This window comes from Cupressus sempervirens, chromosome 3 (assembly GCF_028749045.1).
Source record: "Cupressus sempervirens isolate cs-2001-9-10 chromosome 3, ASM2874904v1, whole genome shotgun sequence".
In the NCBI taxonomy this organism is placed as follows: Eukaryota; Viridiplantae; Streptophyta; class Pinopsida; order Cupressales; family Cupressaceae; genus Cupressus; species Cupressus sempervirens.
This window is the reverse complement of record NC_143120.1, coordinates 397,208,435-397,232,538: the sequence shown is the minus strand read 5'-3', so window position 1 is coordinate 397,232,538 and position 24,104 is coordinate 397,208,435. Positions and strand designations below refer to the sequence as shown.

Sequence of the window (24,104 nt, the reverse complement as noted above, 5' to 3'; positions counted from 1 at the left end):
AATAGTTTGTACGTTATTTGTCTTCCACCTTCATACCCTCTTCATTGTATTCAAATGTTTATTCAATGATACTATTTGATTCATATCATTTCATTTGGATGTTGGATAGAAAGAACCTTCAACAAAGAAACTCGATAGAAATCAATCCAGAGCACTTGCTATCATTTTTATCAACTGTATATTCACATTTCTCTATCTCTATTTAATACTGTTCTTGTATATGATTTGAGAGTTTCCAGAATCTCCAGCAATATCCTTTGTCATTGTGAGATATGTATCCAACTTCCTATTTTTTATTATCGCTGTCACTATTCATCAACTTCCATGGGTTTTCTACTTCTTTATATTATTCTCATCATAATCATTTTCTATTATAAATCTGTTGTCTTAGATACGTGCCATCTATATGTCTAGGTTCCTTGTGCAGTCTCTCCTTCTATGTATTGAGGATAACATGAGACTATTACAACTGCTGTATATATATACTCTAAAGGGTTATATAAAATATCCTCACTCTGCATTGCTTTTTTGCTCCCTTTAATGTGCTTCAAATGAATCAACTCCTTCAATATATCACTACATACTCTAAACTAATCAACTCATTACATGTATGTGTAAACATTGCAGGCTACACTTTCAGTTCTTTTTAAACTGAGTGCATCTTTCAATCTGTACACGTATGTCCAATCCCATTTGATATTTGCATGGTAATAACTTCATATCTGCCATCAATGATGTTACCCCTGTAAAAGCCCCAAATATTCTTGCTCAATGTTTTTCAATGACTTCCTACCTAGTCCAGGTTTTGAACTTTGGACCTTGAACTCAATCAAGTTCAATGTTCAAATTCATTCGTTTTTGTTTTTGTCGAGCCTACAATGTAAACCATTTTCGTACCTTTGAACTAGAACTCTGATCTAATTGAGTACAAAGTTCAAATTTCAACCAGGTTGTCCAAGTGGTGGTCGGGGTCGGTGTTAACATAAAGTCCATTGAATTTCAGACGTGTTTTGAAACCAAACTTCGAATTGCCATTCTTTTCAAACTTCATTTTCATCACTCTTTTCCCTTTTGATGAAGTTTATGATGGTTTCATATGCCTGAATTTCTATATATTTGTGGCTTGAACTTGAACTTCTAAATAGTTCAAGGTTCGGTTCACGAGCCCAGAACATTTAAGAAGGCTAGCAAGTGGCAGTACGGAAATGCGCCAGGATCCTTTTGAAAAGACGAAGTGACACCTTGCAATAAATGATTGGTATGAAGTGTGGAGGAAAGATTTGTTAAATGCAAAGCAAATACCCTCATCAATGAATTTAGTGTCCCTGTCAAATTGGTAATTTCAATATCAAGTAATGATGTGGGTATCCGTTTAAAGGCTTTTCTAGGCTGTTTTCCTTTTCATTATGATAGCAACAAAAAGGTAAAAACTCACCCTTGTATGGAGTCATAGGCAGTCTGCAATAGGATTGATCGTGGAAGTTCTTTGTTGTTTCTGCTACATGGTGAGTTTCTTTTATCTTTCTTAATGGTTATTGTTACTTCTTTCACTTAAGTGAGTAACTCTGATAACCACCTCTATTTCCAGTTGTTCTTAATTGTTTTTGAAAAGTATTGTTGAGTTCTGTTTTCATGGTTAGCTCTCGCCCCAAGTTACCAAAAGAAAAGCCTGTTTTTTCCCTTACCTATTTCTTGCCCCCACTAAAAGATATCTTCCTTGCTGATGAAGACATGAACACGCTGTTGGCTAGGTTCTCCAAGCCTAATCTCTGTTGTATTATTGAGAAAATAGTCAATAGCAGATTGCTACAAGCTGCTGGTTTCCCAAAGTAGTTCTTTGCCTAGAATTAGTTTTAGAATGCAAGAATAGATACGATGTCACCCAGAGATCTATAAGAACGTATCTAGGAGAAGTTCTGGTCTATATAAATAGGGTTATAATTATGGGTGTCCACATGATGTATATGAAGCTTGGACGATTGGCCTCTCAGACATGAAATTTTCAGCCAACCCGAAGACATTCAATAATGCCATTGCCAAGAACTGGTTATTCAAGCCGGAGAAAGGTGGCTCCCTTATTCCTCACTTGTTCACAAGAGATCACATGATCCCTGATATCTAAGATGTGATTACTCTCCTGAACAGGATCAAAGGAAATCAACATGCCTTTCACTAGGAAAACTCGATGTATTTCTTTGTTCAAACCATTATGAGTGATAAGAACAAGCACATTGATTGGGTAGAAATCATAGTTGACAGGCTGTACGAAGAACTTTTTCAAGCATTTGGAGTCTCTGGTTTTTATATGAGTTCATATTTGTTTTATGTCCTGGCGTGCTGTAAAGAATGGGTTGGGCTTCTGCACACTAATTGGGTAAATAATATGCCTATTTATGAATATTTCCCTTGTTTGCAAAAGGAAAAGAATAGAGATGAATTCAAGAGAGTGCAAGATACATTTCTTGCTAAGCTGGTCTTTGAGTTGCAAGGGAAAGAGCAAAGGAGGTTAACAGAAGAGGTAACGCAATTTGTATCAATCTACGACAATTTCTTGACCCAGTTCTCTAAGTTCACCTACATTCGAATTAGCGGGTATGAAGGAAGACCACTAAAACTGTCGAGGCATTGCCTAGACAAATATGTTCTGATGGAGGTCTGCAGGCAAGTATTGGAAGAGGATGGAAGTTGTAAAGCTAGGAGAGGTTCAAGTTCTACATTCCCTATAGAACTTGGCCACTACATATGCAAAACTATTCAAGATGCCTTGGCTCTTAAACATGAATTGGGTTTGATGAACTTAGAGGCTTATACTATTCGCCTTGATTTTGATGATAAAGACTTTGCACTTCCCTTGTTTGAATTACGACCAAAGTTCTCACATGTCCCTCAATTAGAAGACTTTTGGGTTGACTATGATGATGATTATGAAGCTAGGAAGAGGTGATGGTCTAGGTTAACCCTGAAGCAAATAAAAGAATTCAAGTTGCGATGAATGTAAAAGGGGTATGGGAAAATCGAGGTGAAGAAGTTGTTGATCCTTTTCACATAACCCAAGTTGAAGCCTTTCCTCTCCCAGAAATAGATTGGGATTGACCTGAAGAAGGTGATCTACAACGCCGGATTGATCCAGTCACAGTGAGAAGTAAAAATTGGTTAGAGGAGAAAAGGAAATCAAAAGTGAAAAATGCAGAACAACCTATTCATGATATTGACACTGATAAAGATGTCACCTTTTCCTCTGCAGGTATTTTGAACCTTGAAGTTGAAGTCCTATCCGAGGTTCAGAGTTCAGTTCAACACACCAAGCGAACAAGGCGAGCCTGTTTTCGTACCAAGAAGTAGAAAACTCAGAAAGTTTTTGAAAAGGGTGTTGGTGCAGGTCCAATTGAGATAGAAGCCAAGACTGAGCCTCCTGAAGAAAGAACAAGGAAGTCATGGATCATAATTCTCAACCAATAGAAGATGATGCTAATGCTTTTGGATCAATAATTGCCAATTATGTTCCCCCTACGTTACAAAGATCCCCATCCAAAGGTACCTCTTCAACACCAAGTTGGTTCGATATGTCGGTAAGCAAGAAAAGGAGCTTGGTGCCTATAAGTATTTCAATTAAAGACATGGTTGGGAAATATCTGTGAAAATTGACTAAAATGAAAAAGCCAAAAATAGAGGCTATGCTCGGTGTTGATGAACAAAGAGTGGATTGGGTGGCAGATGTATTCAAGCCATCTGAAGGCAAAAAACTCTTGAGGACATTACTCCTGAAGACTATGCTATGAAGAAAAGAGTTCTTGGACCAGCGTCGAGAGTGACATATATGAAAATCCTCGATGCAGGACATGCAAGGGTCAACAATCATATATGAAAAGATTGGAAGGGAAAGAAAGAACTAAAACAATCCGTTTGCATGGTGGTAGATTATACTCTTAATCTACAGAATGCAGATTTTGAACAACCTCAAGCTATTTCGATGATTGAGGTTACCTCCGTAGCAAATCAACAACTCATTGACCAGGTGAAAAGGTATAGGTTAGTTTCTAAAGCTTTTGATGAGTAACTTGAATCAATACTTTCTTGTGAAGTAAGCTATATTGCTCACTTAGTTGAGACAAAGGTGAAGGCTGAACAAATGATGGCCGACCTAGAAGCAAAGTTAAATGCGTGGGCCGAGGAGAAGGAAAGATGGGAAGATGTTGTGGCTCACATTACAGAAGCTCAAGAATATGGAGCATACAAATTCTTGACTGAGAAGTAGAAATCTGGAGTGGATGTGGACTTCTTGTATGTCTCTCAGACCAACCTAGAATGGAGGAATATGGTCACTAAGCAATGCTTGGATGAATGTTGTAAAAACTCTATGTATGCTTTGACAGAATTTTGGTGCCAGTGAACAAGTTGTTATGTTTCTTTGTTTATTTAGGATTAGTTTCTAGAATACATTAAAAGTGTAGGAAGAACTTTAAGACATGAAATATAATTAACATAGATCAATGCCACCATAAATTCAGTTAAGAAACTTGATTTCTCCTTAGCGTAACTACTTTTTGCTTACCGACTGAAGGGAAACCCAAATTATGAATAAAAGGCAACTCTTCAACTCCACACCTCCATGATTACCTCCTACGTAGGCCAGAGACTTTATTATAACAGCCAAGAGTTAGTGCGAAATTCACAAAATGTGAATTGCGGCTAGGTATTAATGGACGTCCGGCTACAAACAACCGCCGGTTACAATTAGAGCGTCGTTTTCATTCAATTTCGCCTAGTAGGTATATGCCTCCAAACAAGGAAAGTAAATCTATAGGCTCAACGTCACGTTGATGGAAAACTTAGACAACCCTTCCCAGTATGAAATGACAATCACCAATACCTTGGAATGTATAATAAATCGATTGCTAATATGCAGTCAATATAGTCAACTTTCTTCAGAATACTGATCTCCGTAGCCATAGTGATAACAATTGGAGAAATACAACAAATTCACTATACTTTAGTAGTGGAAAAACATGTCTCAACTACAGTGATGTACATTAGAGAAGTTGGGCAACTTAGCTATACCTTAGCATCTAAATTGCAAAAGAAATTCCAAGCCCTTTTACATCAGCAAGGGCATACAGTTAAGAACCCAGGAAAGAGCCACAAAGGCACAAAATCAAATATATAATCAAGCATGCCTTTCCCAATGAAATGAGCACTCATTTATAATCCTTCGTTGGCCAAAGTTTCCTAAAAATCTTCACTTCAAAAATTGTGGAAGTTTGCCAAAAGAACTCATCACTAGAAACTTTCCAACACACTTTTTAGAAATATCACTTAATGTCATTATTATAATAATATAAACATTATTATAATAATTAAATTTAATAATTAATAAATAAGAGATCATGCAATTATTAACTTTATTTACTGTAGGCGACAACCACCAGCTGAAGCCACCCATTGCATTGCCAAAAATAGCAACTACCAAAAATAGACTTACTAAATATAGTAAGTCCACAACTAAGACTCCAAAAACACCTTGTCAGCTCACTAGGGTCGCTATGTTGAGTTAACTCCATCAACTGCATAGACTTGTTAAAATTGGGGACATTACAAGTGTTCAGAATTGGTCAAAGAGCTCAATTGTCTAAAGGAAATCCTGCATAATGATGTTAAATGGATCAATGTTGAAATCCAAGGCAACAAAGATCAATCCAACCAGGACTTGAAAGAGATAGAAGCTGAGTGCCAGGACAAGTTGTGAGCTCTGAAAGAGGCCAAAGAGGTATCTGCTACTAGCCTAGCAGTCATCGCCCGAACAGATTCCATGATTGTTATCAGCGATGATCATATTATGATGCAGATTAAGAAGATGGAACATGCCTTTCGAGTCATTACCATTTGGCAGCTGAGAACATAACAGCTGGGAGTCCCGCAATAGAAGGAGATTGTGGATTTCGAAGTTGCTTACAAGTGTTGGAAAATTGCAAGCGGCGATGCTACCATAAAGCAAGGACAGCTGGGAAATTCAACTAATATTTCAGTTAGCTTAAACCAAGGCTTCAACCATTTTACCTTTTAGTTCCTAGGGTAGTTGTTTTATCGTTTTAAGCTTAGTATTTGCAACTCTCTCTGAAGGTAGTTTTATAACTGTTTTATGGGCCTTGCACGGCTATATATTGTAAGACTTTAAGTGTTTTTAGTATTGGTACTCTGGTATTTTGTATTAGAGTAACTTAAGTTGTTAAAGTAGGTTCAGACTGAACCAATTGTGTATTGTTTTTTACATGAACAAGGAATATATAGAAATCTCTTGATACTAGTTATATGTTATTGGTCATTTGCGGTTATATGTACTAATCATCTGGATTCATTTCATATGGGATGTTTTCATGGTTATGGTCAATAATGATATGCTCTGTTCTGTGAATGGTTTTGATTATATTGTTCAGGAATCAATCATCTTTTTTTCAGTTATTCTCTGCTACACATTTAAATAGGTCTTTAGGCTTGTTTTTGAATCAATATTATCTTTGCAATACTTTTGCATAAGAGATGGAAAGGTATTTCTAAAAGCCTTAGTTTTTTCTGGTTAAAAGACATCAGATGATATATTCTTTTGAAATAAAGGAAATTAATGTTTATCGTTTAAGGAGGGAGCTGTGCCTCAAAACAGAGAGTTTGGAGTTTTCCTTGTTTGTTAAATTGCATTACCAAAGGGAAAAACTGTTCACTAACAAATGACAAATAATATTTCCATCAGATATATATTAGTGCATAATAATGACAGTTTTAAAATTGGTGTATAATATTAATTTTATAGTTGATCTCATCAAAATCCATGGGACACGGTGTGCAAAGAGCTTGGTTCGTATTATAACTGTGATTTAAAACAAATTCATTAGCTGCTCGAACACTGTATCACATTTAATTGATATGCCTTTTGGGAAGATTGTGTGTAAATTTTTCGCATCAACGTTTCAGATCAAACTCCATGATCCATCATCAAGATGAGAGAGTTTAGCATACAAAGAGATGATTGTGGCCATTTCAAATTCTGTTGATGCCACCATTACTCCTCCCACTACTCTAATTATAATTTTTCAGAGGTTGGAAAGAAAGCTGAAGGGACAAAATTACAATTTTTCCCAAGCTGATTCCTCATTGACTTTATTTTTGTTCTGGAATCAACCCTATTTCTAAGTGAGTCATCAATTGCATGAGTTTTTTTTGTTGGTTTTTGCAACGATGTTTGACATTTTTTTCCTTCTCTAGAAATTTTAATATGATTTTAGTGTCTTCTAAATGCAAATTGGTCATTGAAAATTTGATCAATGATTTTTTCATAAATTAGGATTTTTTGAGGGAAAAAAGTGGCACCTCTGGGATTCTGCATTAACCGGATATAATGGGGATTTTTTCAGATTTATGCCTATATGGTTTATGTTTTGAAATTCTGAATGTTACCTTATCAGAAAGATTAATGACTGTGAGGGTGAAATTTATCTGAAATACAAACATCACTCATGGTCTCATTTCAAAAGTTATGCTAATTCTTCTCAATGTTGGAAAGGATTTTGAGCATAACGGCGGAAGATTCATAAAAATTGAGAGAAGTTATTATAATGTTGATGAATGACTGAGAGGGGGTCAATGACACTGAGAAGTAGAAGTAGGCAAGATAGAGAAAATAAAAGCTCAGGGCTTTACCATATAAAGTTAACAATTAATTCAAAGCAGAAAAATGTGAACTTTTTTTTAATCTTTTAGGAAATCATTACACATATTCAAAAGTCTCATCTAAATTTCAACATGTGATTGGAATATCCTTTTCCGGAGCTGTTTTGATGATTAGTGGGCTGTACACTATCACTGAGATTTTCTACCTCAAGCAGTTAATTTATTGCTACTGTTTCAGTAAGCTGTGCTCAGTACTCATCTCATCTGTGAAAGTTTGAAATGTTCCTAAAATGACTTCTTTCCTTAATTTTTGATGTCTAATATGTTCAAGCAAACTTCTCTTCTCACTTAAAAGCACGTCTTTCACCATATTTTCCTTATTGTAGCTTTTAGCTTTTCTCATTTTCTAATTTTCTGTAGACCTTGTTTGTAATTTCCAAGTTAGAAAGTCTTGTGAAAACGATCTGCATTTTAATGCTTTACTTGATATTTTAGTAGGGGATGGCAAAAATGAAAGCAGAACCTGGGAAGGAATGCTTGGCACTGGTGATCTCACCCTCATTGGTATACTTATTTTTGGGTATCCTTCCTCAAAGGATTATATATCATGGATGAGCACCTTGCAAAGTCCTGATGAATTGGTTAGTAATGCATGTAAATTTACATGTTGGATCCTTTGGGGTGAAAATGGCAATCAGTCAGAAAATCTTTCTATTCGTGTCATTGCTCTTTCAGCAATTCTACTTCAATATGGTCAATATGGTTTTCTTGAGGTGTGTGTATGATGCACTTTTTTCACTTTTTTATTATATATTGCTACAATTTTGTCATCACTTGTGATATTGAGTGGTCTCTTGCTTTCAAACATGTAGAACCTCTTTGTTACTGTTGATGAACATTCAGATCAGCAAAAGCTTTCAAGAAATAGTGGAGGCATGGATGGAGAGTGGTGTGCACGTCTTCATCTCTTAGGATTTTGTCTTCTTGCTCGTGCTCGGTTAAGACTACAAGAAAATTTAAAAGAAAAACAAATTGAAGAAGCAATTCACTGTTTTTTCAGGTATTTATAGTTTTTTCTTGCTTCTAAGTGATATGATTTTTTGATTTCGCATTAGCAAAAAGTACTCCTTTTCTTGCTCAGCCACTCTGTATGTAACTAGTGTAGGCTGGTAAATGGAAAGTTAAAAATAAATTGTATTGTTTTTAAATTGATTATTTAGCTACATTATATTTTTGAAGGAATATTTAAACATGTCTAGCAAGACCCGATTATCTGTGTGTTTAAAATTGTACTTATGCCAAAGACTGCTTTTATAGTGCTACAACTCACGTAAAGATTTCATGACTATCTTCAAGAATGTTAGGTCTGCCAAATTATATCCCAACGAGCCTGCAAGATCTTTGTTGTCTACGACAATCCTTTATCACCCTTGGCGTCATCTGAATTCTTTAATGGTAAACCACGAGGGAGGTGATGGCCCCCTCCATAGAGCAAGACTTTGTCTCCCATCTATCATCTATAAATGTGATAAGCCCAAACATTAGGAAACCTTGCAGTGAGGAGGTTACAGACTTTCTCCAACACCATGACAAAAGTGCAAAAGTAGAGCTGGCTTCCCTGCAAAAGGGGAAAATGGATGCTGCATTAGAATGAGTTACCCACTAAAAATTAGCGGCACAGTGGAAGAAATGACTAGACCAGAGCTACTCAAAGTACGAACATTTCTCTGTTGTTTTATGGGTTCTCTCTTAGGATTCAATATTCTTTAGAGCATGGATTTAGGAACATTGAAACCTATAGGCATTGTGATCAGGCTGAATTTGGTTCAAATCGGATTTGATAAATAATGTTTTTGGACTGGTTGCATCTGGACTACTCGGATTTAATTGATTCAGATTACAACTCACAATTTTCAATTCCTGGAAAAATGTGACTGCATTGTTTGAAATTTTTTGGGCCTAAATGGACATCATTGTACAAGATAGTCTTGTGAGTTTTATAGCATGATAAAGATAGGCTCTCAAGGTGGAAATAATTGTGCTCAGAAATTGAAATCCTGCACCCCTTTGTATGTTTTTTTAATTCCATCTGCTCCAAATTGCTCAATACACATGATCAAGACGTTGATGGCGGGTTTTGAACTTGATGAACCTCTCTTTGGTAATCGTGACCATTGTTTTATGGAGAATTTCCATGGTTTCAGATTTTCAAGCCATTCACAGCTCTCAGATCCCCTTACCATGCTGGTAGATGAAAATTTGATCCTTCAATGTTCATGGGTGCAAACTAGGTAGATGAAGGATTTTACTTTGGATCAATTTCTTGCTTTCAAAATTTGCCTTTGGGTGTAACGGAGACCCTATGAAACTTAGGGTCTCGCATTGCCCCTAAAACCTTGAAGTACCCGACCTCCTAGACGTCCTCGCACTGAGTACATGGAGTACTCAAGTACACCCACCTCCGCGATACCACAACTATGTTGCTTCCAAGATGGGTATTTGAATATATATTTTTTAATGTTACTATTGTGTATGCTATGTACTATGTTACTATGTTGAATATTCTAATTTGTAAAATTTGGGCATATTTGGACCTCTACAAGAGATTGGAGATTTCTTTGGATGGTATTCATTATTTCAAAGGATTCACAATTTAACACAATTCTAAATTGGGAAACCTTTCAAAATTGAAATTTAAGTGGCAGGGAACAAAACTTGGTTAAAATCTGCTAGAACGGAAGGAACCCTAGGAAGCCGAAGCTAAACCCATTGAGAAAACCAAATTCGAAAAGGCCAAGTGGGTGAAAAAATAAGGTGTCCTCATTTGCGATGGGGTGATTTGTGAATATATCGCCAGTACAACACGACCCAAGGAAGTAAGTACACACTGAAAAAAAAAGGTTTTATGGAGGTTCACTACTCCCTTATCACAACAATAATTAGAGGAGGCTACTGTTAAATATATTAGCCTTGTGAAAAATTGGAATTAAATATGTGCCTTTAATTTATTAAATATACCTATGCCTTATTATATAATTGTTCATTGATACATATAATATTATCTCTCTCTCTCTCTCTCTCTCTCTCTCTCTCTCTCTCTCTCTCTCTATATATATATATATATATATATATATAAAATTATACATACATATGTATATGAATTGGGAATAAGGTTTGGATGTTATCGCACTGAGATTAAACTAAGCGGCAGAGATTTCTTAAGCAGCGGGTGACTACGGATTGTTATCACTGTCGGCTTCCCTGCAGAAATAGTGAACGTCATGATGGTTGACCTTGACAGGTCACGTCCCTCTCACATCTTTTCACTACTTGCTTCAGATATAAAATCTGCGATGGGTATTAGAAATGATCAATAACAATGGCAATCAGTTCTTCCCATCGCAGATCAATACATTGCACAAAACTTCAGTATATTATTATTAATAGAATTATTCATCTTACAAATTATTTGAGTTCTTCAAATTACAACAAAGTATAATATCACTATTTCCACTTCAGATCACAAAGGGTTACATATTATTTAAACATAGAAGTAGAGATTTACACTAATAAGAAGATATAAATATTCAGAACTTTACATGGTATCAGAGCCAAATTGGTAGAGAAATCTTGAATTTCAATTAAAGGAAAGAAATAATGACAAATAACGTCAGAGTGGAAGATAGACTTGAAGGTGCATCAAATTTTTTCTTTTGGAAAACTTGTATTATTACGATTCTGGAAGAATTGGAACTAGAAACCTACATTGAAGAAGATATCCCAATACCTCAAAATGAATAAGAAAAACTCACCTGGAAAAGACGAAATAATAAAGCAAGGAAAATCATTGTCGATTCAGTAAAGGATCACATTCTTCCTTCTATATCAGATATCAAAAGTGCATTTGAGGTATTTAAGATCATAAAAAATACATTTGAGATAAATAATTCAAGTAGACTGATCACCTTAAAATCTCAATTACTGAATACTCAAGTGGAAAAAGGAGATTCTATTCAATCTTATTTCGAGAAAATTTCTGAAATGAAGAAACAATTATCGTCAATTGGAAACAAAATAGAAGATCAAGAACTTTCATTAATAGCTTTGAGAGGGCTACCTATGTCTTGGGATACCTTCATACAAGTGGTAAGTAGACCTTCAATTCCTACTTTTGATCAGCTGAAAAATGAATGCATATTAGAAGAATCAAGGTTAATCTCTAGAGGAATCACTTCAATTCGAGAGGGAGAAAATCAAGCTCTTCACATTGTCTCGAATAAACGAAAGAGAAAATTCAATAATAATAAAAGGAATTTTAGAAATAAAGATTAATCTTAAGTTAAGTGTTATAAGTGTGAGAAGATGGGACACACCTTCAGAAACTGTCCACAGAGAGAAAATTCTAGCCTCCTTTGCTGAAACAAAAGAAAATGAAAATCAACTATACTATTCCGCACTTTGAAGTAAAGTAAATTCAAATAAAGAAGCCTGGATTTTAGGCAATGGTGCATCTCGTCACATCTCTGGATTCAGAGATATGTTTGATACATTTGGAACTTATATCACTGAAGGAGTTACAATTGGAGACAACTCTACCTATCTTGTAAAAGGTATTGGGACTTGTTCTATCAAATTAAAAGATGGAACTACACTTAATCTTAAAGATGTTTTGTTTGTACCAAGTATAAAGAGAAATCTAGTTTCTATCTCAAGTCTAACCAATGATGGATATCAAGTCACCTTCAACAAAGACAAAGTACTATACTGGCCTAATAACTCAAATATGAAAGTGCTATTATCAAAGGGTCTAGTTTTGGAACATTATATAGATTAAGCAATATTCAAATGCAAGCCCTCAGTCATGAAACATCAAATGTTAATGGATTATGGCATAGACGACTTGGGCACATTGGGTTTAGTTCACTTCCAAATTTAGATAAGATCACTTTTGGTACTCCTAAACTAGACTCAACTCTTATAGGAACATGCAAAGGGTGTGCCCTAGGCAAAATCATAAAATGACCTTTTCCCTCTAGTGAACATAAGTCAAAATCAGTTTTGGATCTAGTCCACTTAGACCTTTGTGGACCCATGCCCACTCCATCTCTAGGAGGATTCCTTTATTATATATCTTTCATTGATGATTTTTCTAGGAAGACTTGGATCTATTTCTTGAAAGTGAAAGAATCAAATGAAGTTGTATTAAAATTCAAAACCTTCGGAGCATTAGTAGAAAATCAGAGAGGTAAAAGGATTAAAACATTAAGATCAGACAATGGAGGGGAATATACATCTGAAATCTTCAAAAGTTTTTGCAATTCTATTGGGATTAAGAGGGAGTATATAGTACCTTATAATCCTCAACAAAATGGAGTTGCAGAAAGAAAAAATAGGACCATCATTGAAGCTACAAAAGCTATGTTACATGATCAAAATATCCATGCCTCATTTTGGGCAGAAGCCTCTAAGACTACAGTATACATTCAAAATAGATGTCCATATTCAATTCTAAAGAATACCACACAAAAAGAAGTCTACTCTGGGACCAAACTAGATGTAAGTCATCTCAGAATATTCGGATGTCCAATCTATATACACATACCCAAAGAAAAGAGGACTAAACTTGAACCTTCGGGGAAGAGAGGTATATTTATAGGATATAGTAAAAATTCCAAGGGTTATAGAATTTATATTCTTGGACAAAGATCAGTTGAAATAAGTAGAGATGTAATTTTTGAAGAGTACTTTGCTTTAAAACTTTCAACCAGCATAGAAGATGAAGCAAACTCAAATGATGAGGAAAATAGACAAACTGAAAATTAGAGGGAGAACACATCTGAAGAAAGAGAACTAGATATAACTAATGGGAAGAAAAGACCATTATGGGCAAGGAAGATGATTGAAGAAAACAATGTAGAACCAGATGAGATCTCAAAAGAAAGCAAGAGAACTCAAAATCAATCATGTTACACTGCTCTTATAACTAAGCTAAATAGAATCGAACCATCAACAATTGAAGAAGCTCTAAATTCACAAGAGTGGAAAGATGCCATGGTGGAAGAATACAATTTCATAATTCAGAATGATGTATGGGATATTGTAACTAGGCCTAAAGACAAATCAGTTGTATCTTCAAAATGATTATACAAAATCAAATACGCCACAAATGGAAGCATTGGAAAACACAAAGCTAGATTTCTTGCTCGAGGATTTTCTCAGAAAGCTGGCATTGACTATGAAGAAATTTTTGCTTGAGTAGCTCGTTACACTTCTGTAAGAATGATTATTGCAATCGCAGCATCCAAAGGATGGAAGATTCATTAGTTGGATATAAAAACCACATTCCTAAATGGGGTCATTAATGAAGAAGTCTACATAGAACAACTTGAAGGGTTCATCGTAAAGGATAAAAAAATGTATGTATGTAAACTCAATAAAGCACTCTATGGTTTCAAACAGGCCCCTTGAGCTTGGTATGAAAGGATAGACAACTATCTATCCAAACTTGGATACTCAAAGAATGAAGCCGACTTTAACATATACTTCAAAACCTCAAATGATGAGATGTTAATACTTGTTCTATACATTGATGATTTGCTAATAACAGGAGATGATAAATTAATTGAAAAATGTAAACAAGATCTAATAGCTGAATTTGAGATGATAGATTTAGGGTTACTACACTACTTCTTGGGATTAGAAGTTAATCAGAAGAAGGACTACGTTTTCTTACATCAAGGAAAGTACACTCAACATATTCTAACTAGATTTGGAATGATGGATAGTAAGCCCTTATCTACATCGATGGAAACAAACTTACACAAGCTAAAAGAAGAAGCACTAAAATCTAAGGACATTGATCCTACTCTCTTCAGATAGATAATTGGATCTCTTATGTATCTTGTAAATACCAAACCAGACATATGCTATGCTACCAATGTCCTTAGTTATTTTATGTGTAAACCTAAGAAGATTCACCTAATGGCTGCAAAACATATCTTAAGATATTTACGAGGATCTATTGGCATTGGATTAAAGTATGAAAATTTTGAGATAAATCTAGAAGGTTATATTGACCCAGATTGGGCAAGTTGCTCTTCAAATCGTAAAAGCAGTACAGGTTGTTGCTTCAGTCTTGGGTCAGCAATGATATCTTGGTTCAGTAGAAAACAACCAGTTGTTTCCTTGAGTTCTATTGAAGTTGAGTATGTAGCTGCTTCCATGGGAGCACGTGAAGTAGTTTGTTTAAGAAAACTAATATTTGGGTTAATTGGAAAACCTCTAAACCCAACAGTGATTCATTGCAATAATCAAAGTTGTATCAAGTTGTCTGAAAATCCAGTTTTCCACAAACGATCAAAGCATATCGAGACTCCTTATCGCTATGTAAGAGATATGGTTGGTAGAGATATTATTAAATTAAGTTATATCAGTACAAATGAGCAAAATGCTGATATTTTTGCCAAACCTCTTGCGAAGTTGAAAATTGTGTACTTCAGAGGAAAACTTGGTATGACATTGTTATAAATGCATTTATAATCTAATATTCATGAATATGAATTGTTTTTGCTTGCAAGCTTGTGTTGTGAAAAGTGACGACTTTTTTAATGAAAGGTGACGACCTTTCTTGTGTTCTGATCCTATTATAAAGTGACAACTTTATTTATAGTTGATCTATGTTCAAACAATGGTTGAAGTAGGGTTATCTTTGTTCTTCGGGCCGGATCTTGCTGGACACACTGATAACCTTCATGGTTCTTCAGGCCGGATTTTGTCGGACACCATGAAAATCCATTGTTTTTGAAGTTAGGGTTATCCTTGTTCTTCGGGCCAGATATTGCTGGACACATTGATAATCTTCATGGTTCTTTGGGCGGGATTTTGTTAGACACCATGAAAACCCTTTTTTTTTTCTTGGCTTAAAACACTATGGTGATAACACCTTATTGTGTAATTTGTTTTAATTCAATTTCTGCCTTGCTAAAGAGGGAGTATTAAATATATTAGCCTGGTGAAAAATTGGAATTAAATGTGTGCCTTTAATTAATTAAATATACCTATGCCTTATTAAATAATTGTTCATTGATACATATATACATATATATATTATTATTATACATATATACATATACATTTATATATATATATATAGATACACACACACACACACACACACACACACACATATATATGAATCGGGAATAAGGTTTGGATGTTATCGCACTGAGATTAAACTAAGTGGCAGAGATTCTTAAGCAGCGGTGACTACGGATTGTTATCACTGCTGGCTTCCCTGCGGAAACAGTGAATGTCACGATGGTTGACCTTGACAGGTCATGTCCCTCTCACACGTCTTTTCACTGCTCGCTTCAGATATGAAATCTGCAATGGGTATTAGAAATGATCAATGACGAAGGCAATCAGTTCTTCCCATCACAGATTAATACATTGCACAAAACTTCAGTATAGTATTATTAATAGAATTACTCATCGTACAAATTATCTGAGTTCTTCAAATTACAACAAAGTATAGTATCACTATTTCCACTTTAGATCACAAAGGGTTACATATTATTTAAACATAGAAATAGAGATTTACACCAATAAAAAGATATAAATATTCAAGACTTTACAGCTACAACCTTATAATAATATGAAGAACAGAAAGATGTCCAAGGCAGAGCATATGGCCATCAACAACCATTAGCACACTACTTGGGGAATTCTTTAGGCTCCCCTGAAAGTAGATACCTTCAGTTTACTGCCTCTGATTGTCTTTAAGCACGCTTCACACCCAACACATCTCCAGAACTTGCTCATTCTTCCATATGATTTGATCTTTCATTTATATTGTTCACAAGCTCAAGAGACTTCTCTAAGTCAGCCATGATGAAGAGTATGTACAGGAAATGTGCGACAGCCACATAAGCCAACACCTAATACTCTGTGGTGGAAGGAAAGTATAAGAAAACGAAGTCAAGTAATAGAGGTGACCTTAAAATCATTAACACAGTTGTCCAAGATAGTGCAAAACCCTTATTGACATCCAATTTAGTCACCTAAGAGTACTAAATCATCCCGAAACATTATGTAGACCACAAAAGAACACCATATAGAATTAAAAAATATCCTAGCACCATTCATACATGCAATCATGCCCAAATTATTACTGAGAAATAATTGATAAATTATTTGATGTATTAAGGTATGATTAAACAGATCATTGTAAAGGATTTACAAGAATACAATAATATAAAGTTTCTAATAAAAAACCAAAGTAGTTTGCAGAAACAATTTTATCTACATATTTTATATAATATACAAAAGATAACTATTAAATAGACATATTCTAATATTCTCCATCAATGGTCAATCTGTCAACAAGACCATGCTGCCCCCTGAATTTAGTTAATCTGCAGTCTGATTCCTAGTTGAAACATACTGCAACTGAGGAAGCATGTTACGTTTGTTGGAAAGACATTCTAGATTTCATCTCTCAAGGATGAGATATTTTTTGATATGTCCAGATTTTGTAATTTTCTCCTAATCTTGGTTGCAATTGACTATTAGGTGAGGACTTGCAGACGAGGAAAAATAAAAGCCTTTTTCTTTCAAGTAGCAAACATTATATATTTTGAAACATAAGAATGACATCTGTTTTAGGGCGAATTTATCTTTTCAGTTAAATAATTGCTAAGTTATGAAGTTCTTTCATTTTCTTACCTTGTCCGTTCATTCATTTGTTTGAATTAGTGCATTAATTGTGAACAATTGTAAATAAAATTCCATTGGGTATATTTACTTATTCTAAAAGAAGTAAATAAGATACAGTGAAATTCTATATTTAGCCAGTAGCAAATTCTAGTTGTTTCTAAATTTATTATTTGATAAACGTTTTGTGGAAAGGGCTGCCTCTGGAGAAGAGGCCAGTCAAGCATTGCAGGAGCTGACTGTTGAAACAGGTTTACAACATTCAGGTATGATGCCATTGAACTCATTGTGCTGGCTGATTCATTGATCCTGTACTAATTTAGTTAGAAAATTGTATTCATCTTATTTTACACATTATGATATTCTTCTACAGGTCTCTATACAACAGCTGCTTGGAAGCTTCATTATTTTGAATGGGTGATGCAGATTTTTGACCAACAGAACCTGAGTGCTGGTGCATGTCAATTTGCTCATGCAGCACTGGAGCAAGTAGATGAAGCTCTTGTGGTAATGGATCAAGTTGATGATGATACTTCACTGGAAAATGCATCTAACATCAAAGGTCGACTTTGGGCCAATGTTTTCAAATTTTCAATGGATCTTAAACGGTATAGTGAAGCATATTGTGCAATAGTATCAAATCCTGATGAAGAGAGCAAGCTTATTTGTCTGAGACGGTTTATAATCATGCTTTGTGAAGAGAAAGCAACTCAGGTATTTGGTATTGTTATAAAATTCCCCCAATTTAAAGCAAAGGATCATGTAAGCGAACTAGCTAATGTTTATTCCAGCAGAATTATCTTCATGATTTGTGTAGAATAACCTTTGATTGGTTTTCTTATTGCACTAAAATTGACATTTAGGATAAATTTCTAAGAATTATTGATGTGATTATAAAGTATTTGTAATGCTGTGTCTGGGACCTATTTTGTTGTTACATGAATGAAGACATTAACCCATGATGAAGAATATTTGGGTTTCATAGACAAACTATCTTGGGAACCATGACTGTAGGTACATGCATTGAATGTTGTTTACGGTTATGATTCATGTTATTTGGCACGTCAGTGGTGCAGATGGGAGGGTACAATTGGATGCCTCTCTCCCCACCAAGTTGCTTGATTTAGTAAATTAGAGCCAACTACAAGTACAACTATATATAGCTGGTATGTGTGTTGGGTATGTGGATACAACAAAAGTGTTTTGGGGTTCAGGTTGTTCCATACAAAGAGCATATACAAATAAAAAAATAAAAATTATGTTCAGAATACCACATTATGTCATATAATATACAAAAGTATGATGAAATATAAAACTAAAGTACTACTTTAATGTAATTTTGTCAAACTTGAATTTTATGATAATTTTCTCCTTTCACCACTAACATATAATGTCAAAATCTTCCATCTCAAGATATTATTGTAATGTTAAAATTCCATGTTACTGATTAACGTTCAGGTTTGGGTTCATGTACATGTTTGAGGAACCGGTTTGCTGGTACCGTAAATCTCATCTTCTATGCTTGCTAGGATAAGTCATAGACTGATAAAAACACTTGATCTGAATTGGAAAAGTTATGATGACACCAAACATTACATTGTTTTGTACTTGCTGAGAATGATTGCCAACTAGACATTATATATGCAGATCTTCTTCAATATCAAATCAACTCACAAGCATTAATGCTGGAACCTTAGACTTGTTAATGTTTTCATGAGCTAGAATAGCAATAACACAAATATCAGAAATGTAAGATAAGGTAAGATAAGATAATGATATTAATGTCCAACATAAGACCACCAAAAGGTCTATATGGGATTGGAGGGTTACAACAATGAGGCTGACAACAGCAGGAGCACCCAACAATGTCCGAGAACAAAAGAAAACAACAAAACAAGAAGAAGAAAAGAAACAAAGAGAGGCCAAGACAAAAGACTAGGAGTCCTTTCTAGGCAAAAAGAAATTAGTCACAAAAGGATAAGCCTGCTGAGGGGTAGAAGCTCTTCTCTGTCTCTAAGAACTCGTAGAGGAGTGTCACTACTGCAAATAGGCGGTACGGGATGTGACAGATTTGGCAGATCTAGAATGACTGGAGAAGCTGGTAGAGCTAGACAACCTTTTCAAACCACGCAAAGGAGATAATGGTGTGGAAAAGGTAGTAACGAGTTGAGTAGAAGTATGCCGGTGAGGAAGTAGTGACTGTAGAGTGCTATTACGAAGCATAGTGGCCTCTTGAAGATAAAGTGCAAGAAACTGCAGATCATAGTAACTAAAGAAATCACCGCCGAAGTACACAGCTTACAAATCTACTCTCTACTGTCAATATGATGATCGGTTTGAGCTCGAAGACAGTGAGAACCAACTTTTAAGAACCTCAGGGAGATATGCAGGGCGTGAGACCACTGCCGAGAAAGGTAGCTAGGACGAACAATAATCCCATTAGAGATCTCCAAAAAGTGCTCGGCATGAAAGGACATGCTCGGATGTAACTCATTAGGTGGGTTAATCTATGTAGTCGCAATGTATTGTCTATAAATGTCAAGTCGAACATGTTCATTTAACTCTTGCCATGAGGGGAGAAGATGAGCAGGGGGGTTCAGCGAGAATTGGTAAGGGGGGAGGTTGTCAATATCTATCCTAATCGATCTGAGGAAAGAAATCTGTGCATACCAACAACGAGCTCGAGAACCAAAATCACAACTCGCAATTGTAATCGAAGAACAATAAGCCAAGTAGAAGTACTGATCACGGTCACCAACCAAATCCACAAAACCACGTAGACGATGGAGGAACCAAATTAGATCAAAAAATGGCCACGAGACTGAAAGGATGAGTGCTGAACTCAGCAAGAATGGTACTATGAGGAGTGAACCGTTGACATCTAATGATGCAGTGCAAAAGCAATGTCTGAACCCGCTCGATCGATGCCCAATTAGAACCAAGGAGAGATGGGATCCAAACCACAAGCCCATAAAGATCTGTCGACCGCAAACGAGAGTTCAAGAGGGATAACTTGGACGAGGTATCCTGAAAGTGATGTTTAAAGCACTATTTGCAAATCATAGAAAGAGAGCCCATACCCTTGTTGACCTGGGGCTGAATCCCTACTCTCATATTGAACCACAACCCATAAAACCTAACCCCTAGATATGTATCAGATGAAGTGATCTCAAATGATAGAATGACACAATTATTTATCTCGGGAAAACTCTCCTACTAGAGGGGAAAACCTAGCCACATCCATAAATAGATCACTTTTTTGAGTTCTTCGAAACAAATTAAAAAAGCTCTTGCTTATGTTGAAGACTATCACTAGTCAGTGAATAAGACTGCAAAATAAAAAAACATGTTTGTCGCACTGATTCAACTCCTTAGTTGTTTTAGGAAAAACATATGTATCAAGCATGTACAAATTGAAAAGACAATGAAAAATATCACTACTTTCATGTAATGCACATTTCTGAACTTTAGACTCAAATGACTATATACAAAGTTGCGTGTCTTCTAGAATTGGCGTCACACACAGATATGACAATTACCTTCACCTCTATCTCTTCTGCAAAAACACACATAGAGAAGACTTCTGGAAAATTGAAAGTCTCCATGGTGGAATACAAGGAGACGGGCGTTGCCAATCATAGCTGATATCAATGAATACAGGAACCAATAATAGCCAGATATATACATGTTAGACATAATTACAAGCCATTTAAAAATAAGCAACCACGATGCCCAGTCATTATGTACTCAGTGACATGAAGTTCTACCCTAGCGTAGGAGTATTTCAATCAACAAATTGATGACATCTCAGTTGGGCGGTGATAATAAAAATGCAAGCTGGGCCATTGAAGTAATACAAAGACATGACATAATCTTTTACATAGAAGAGAAGCAACTCACAGTAAGAGATAGAAACCAAAAATGTGTTGATGCCAATCAATCACTGAGCCAAACGAATCCTTACTACAAACAATCACAGATAGTTGATCTCTCTCGTAGCTACATAAGTTCAAGAAGACTTGCATTACTAATGCAACATGATGGAGCTAGCTGAACAGGAGCCATGCGTGCGGTTTAGTGACCTATTGTGACTTGTGACAGTCGTAACTAGGTTGTGACTTGTGACACTCGTAACTAGGTTGTGACTTGTGACAATCGTAACTAGGATGGTAGTGGTTTCCTAAACAGATGCATCTTTTGCGAGAATCGACTAGCTCACTTTCCCACAAGTGATATCAGAGTGGGTTTGTAGGTCTGAATGCCCTTGTGAAATGTTGAGGGGGAGTTTGTTGGTAAGTGTTCAACATATCCCCTTGGAATTTGTGACATGGTTTGACAGCCTCCTGTGAGATCCTTATTTGGGATGGTAGCATTTTCCTAAAGAGATGCATCTTTTGGGAGAATCAACTAGTTCAACTTCCTATAGTATGACAATTATGAGACTGGGAACAAGTGGAAATATGGTTGGTATAGCCACTCAAATGATCCTATCTTCTTTCTCAAGATAGTGTGACAAATCCAATGTAGAAGATGATAAATCTTGACATTTGGAAAATATAAAATGTGAAGGCGATAACATGGCAACTAAAGGTTTACAACTATCAGAAGGTTTGATATTCAAAATTTTGATGAGATTTCATCTGAAGTACTTGAAGAAATCAAAAAGAGAGTAGATCTCGAGTCTTTTGATTCAGGATATAATTGTGGAAGTCAGTGAAGATGAAGACCAAGCAGAAAGTTCAAAATGGGCTCGTTAGAGGAGCAAGAAGCAAAAAGTGGTTGAAATTGCACAAAAGGCCAAAGAGAAAGCCTTGCAAATTCTACCAAGGAACAATCAATAATTTGACACTACAAGAAGAAGTTACTTGATTGCTCAGGCCACTAAAGATGAACAAAGGGCCAAATAGCTCGAGCTTCAAGCTCAAATGCTTGATAACAAAATCATTGAGGCCAACGAATTCATGAATGATGAACATTTCTTCAAAACAGAGGAATTTAAGAGTTTTTAGTTCAAATTGAAGCAAAATGAGTTGTCACTGCAGATGAAGCCAAGTGACTCAGATGAGGTAGTAGCTGAGATTGTCAAAAAAATAGAAGAGTATGACCTTGCCAATGAATCCCTCATTGTAGAAGGGGCCAGGGAGCTGATACAGAGGAGTGGCATGGTTTTATTTCCAGGATGGGACATTAGTTCCCCATTCTTGCTAGATCAAATGAGGAGGCAGGAAAAGACTATCTCATTTGATGATGAGAATCAATAGGGTTAGTTGAGAGGGTTTGGGTATAACATTGATGCACAAACTATGGCAATATGGAGTTTAGCTCCAGAAAACCAGAAGCCAACTCTCATGGAGATTAAGGAGTCCCCTAGGGGAAATGTAATATTCTGGAGTGTTCATTCTACTTCTAGCAATCAAATCTATGGATTGTTAAATACATCACTGTTAGGAAAGAATAGGATAGATGTGCTTGAGGAGCTACTAGAAGGAGCCTGCGAGAGGTATATTAAAGCCTGTGTTGGAACAAAAAAATCTTAAATTAGAGAATGAGATGGTGGTCCTTAAGAACACCGCTAGATCCACTACTGAGATTGAAGACAACAACATACAATCAAAGGGTCATGCACCTGAGATAGAAGATGTGGTGGGCCAAGCCATGGGCATTGATGAAGAGGAGTTGGAGTCTAGCAAGGAGATAGAAATCAAAACCATGAAGAACTTGCTAATTCAAAAGGTAAATTCCTTGAAATTGGTTTCTTAGAATGTGCATAGCACTTATCTTGTTTTGCAAGGGGTAGAGTATAAATGTTCTGAGGCAATTGCCTTGTTATCTCCCTTATTCACCATATGGGACCCCTACACCCAATTCTTTGAGAGCCTTGTGCCCATGCTTATCCAAAAGGACTTACCAAAAGGGAAAATTAAATGGTTTTTTTGTAAGCAAGTTGCAATTAATTCAAAATAAAATGAAAATAAATGCCACAGGAACACCAAATTTTGGATAATGATGGAGGAGTCAAGGAATGGCTAGAATGGTCATCTTTTTTTGATGTCATTTTGAATCACTCTAAGTGTTGGTTCCCAAAACCGTAAATTAGAATCCTACGAGCCTTGCCTGCTCGATGCTAGCATATCTAATAAGTTGTGGCCAACTTGATAGGATCAATCAATTTGATCTGGATCCTCTGCGCTTCTGGCTCTACAAGACCATGGCCAGTGCACCTGATCCTGAGTAACAAACTTGGATCCAAGACGTTTATGGCAGAAAGATTAAATGCAAAGACAGTTTCCCAAAATGGCAAGAGGTTAAGGAAACTTTTGGATTGCTAATAGTAAGTATTAATCTTTGAAATTACTATTACTTTAATAAACTTGCGAATGCTGAAATAAGATTAAAAGTTTATTATTAAAACAAATAGATATCAAACCCTTAAGGAAAGAGATTAGATTATTGCCAACATATAGATTGAGAATTATGAGCGAGTTATTGATTAGTGCTTTAATTTAAAAGGCCGATAGAGTGAAAACTATACGTTTTCACATACAACTTTATGATAATATGTATATTAAATCTATAAACAATTCAATTATCAGGTTGCGTCAAATCACTTTGTATTCAAGCGTATTTGAACCAATCTATGATGTTTTAACCTTTATAGAGACAAAATAGATACAAATAAGGAAACAATTACAATATTTGTATTTATCGGTTTTAAATAGCAACAAACAATTCGA

At 35.6% G+C, this 24,104-nt stretch overlaps 1 protein-coding gene across 8 annotated transcripts in view; it reads left to right on the top strand.

The window, feature by feature from the left end:
• The window catches only part of LOC149566692 (nuclear pore complex protein NUP160-like), a 199,004-nt gene that overhangs the window by 133,960 nt on the left and 40,940 nt on the right, over positions 1-24,104 (top strand). For 5 of the 8 annotated variants that reach the window (XM_089820007.1, XM_089820014.1, XM_089820010.1 and 2 more), the window contains 4 exons: positions 8,155-8,432; positions 8,532-8,719; positions 17,566-17,636; positions 17,744-18,084. In XM_089820007.1, coding sequence (XP_089676133.1) covers positions 8,155-8,432; positions 8,532-8,719; positions 17,566-17,636; positions 17,744-18,084 — 878 coding nt within the window. The remainder of the gene's footprint in view (positions 1-8,154; positions 8,433-8,531; positions 8,720-17,565; positions 17,637-17,743; positions 18,085-24,104) is intronic. The other 3 variants (XM_089820011.1, XM_089820008.1, XM_089820013.1) reach the window with 1 other exon arrangement.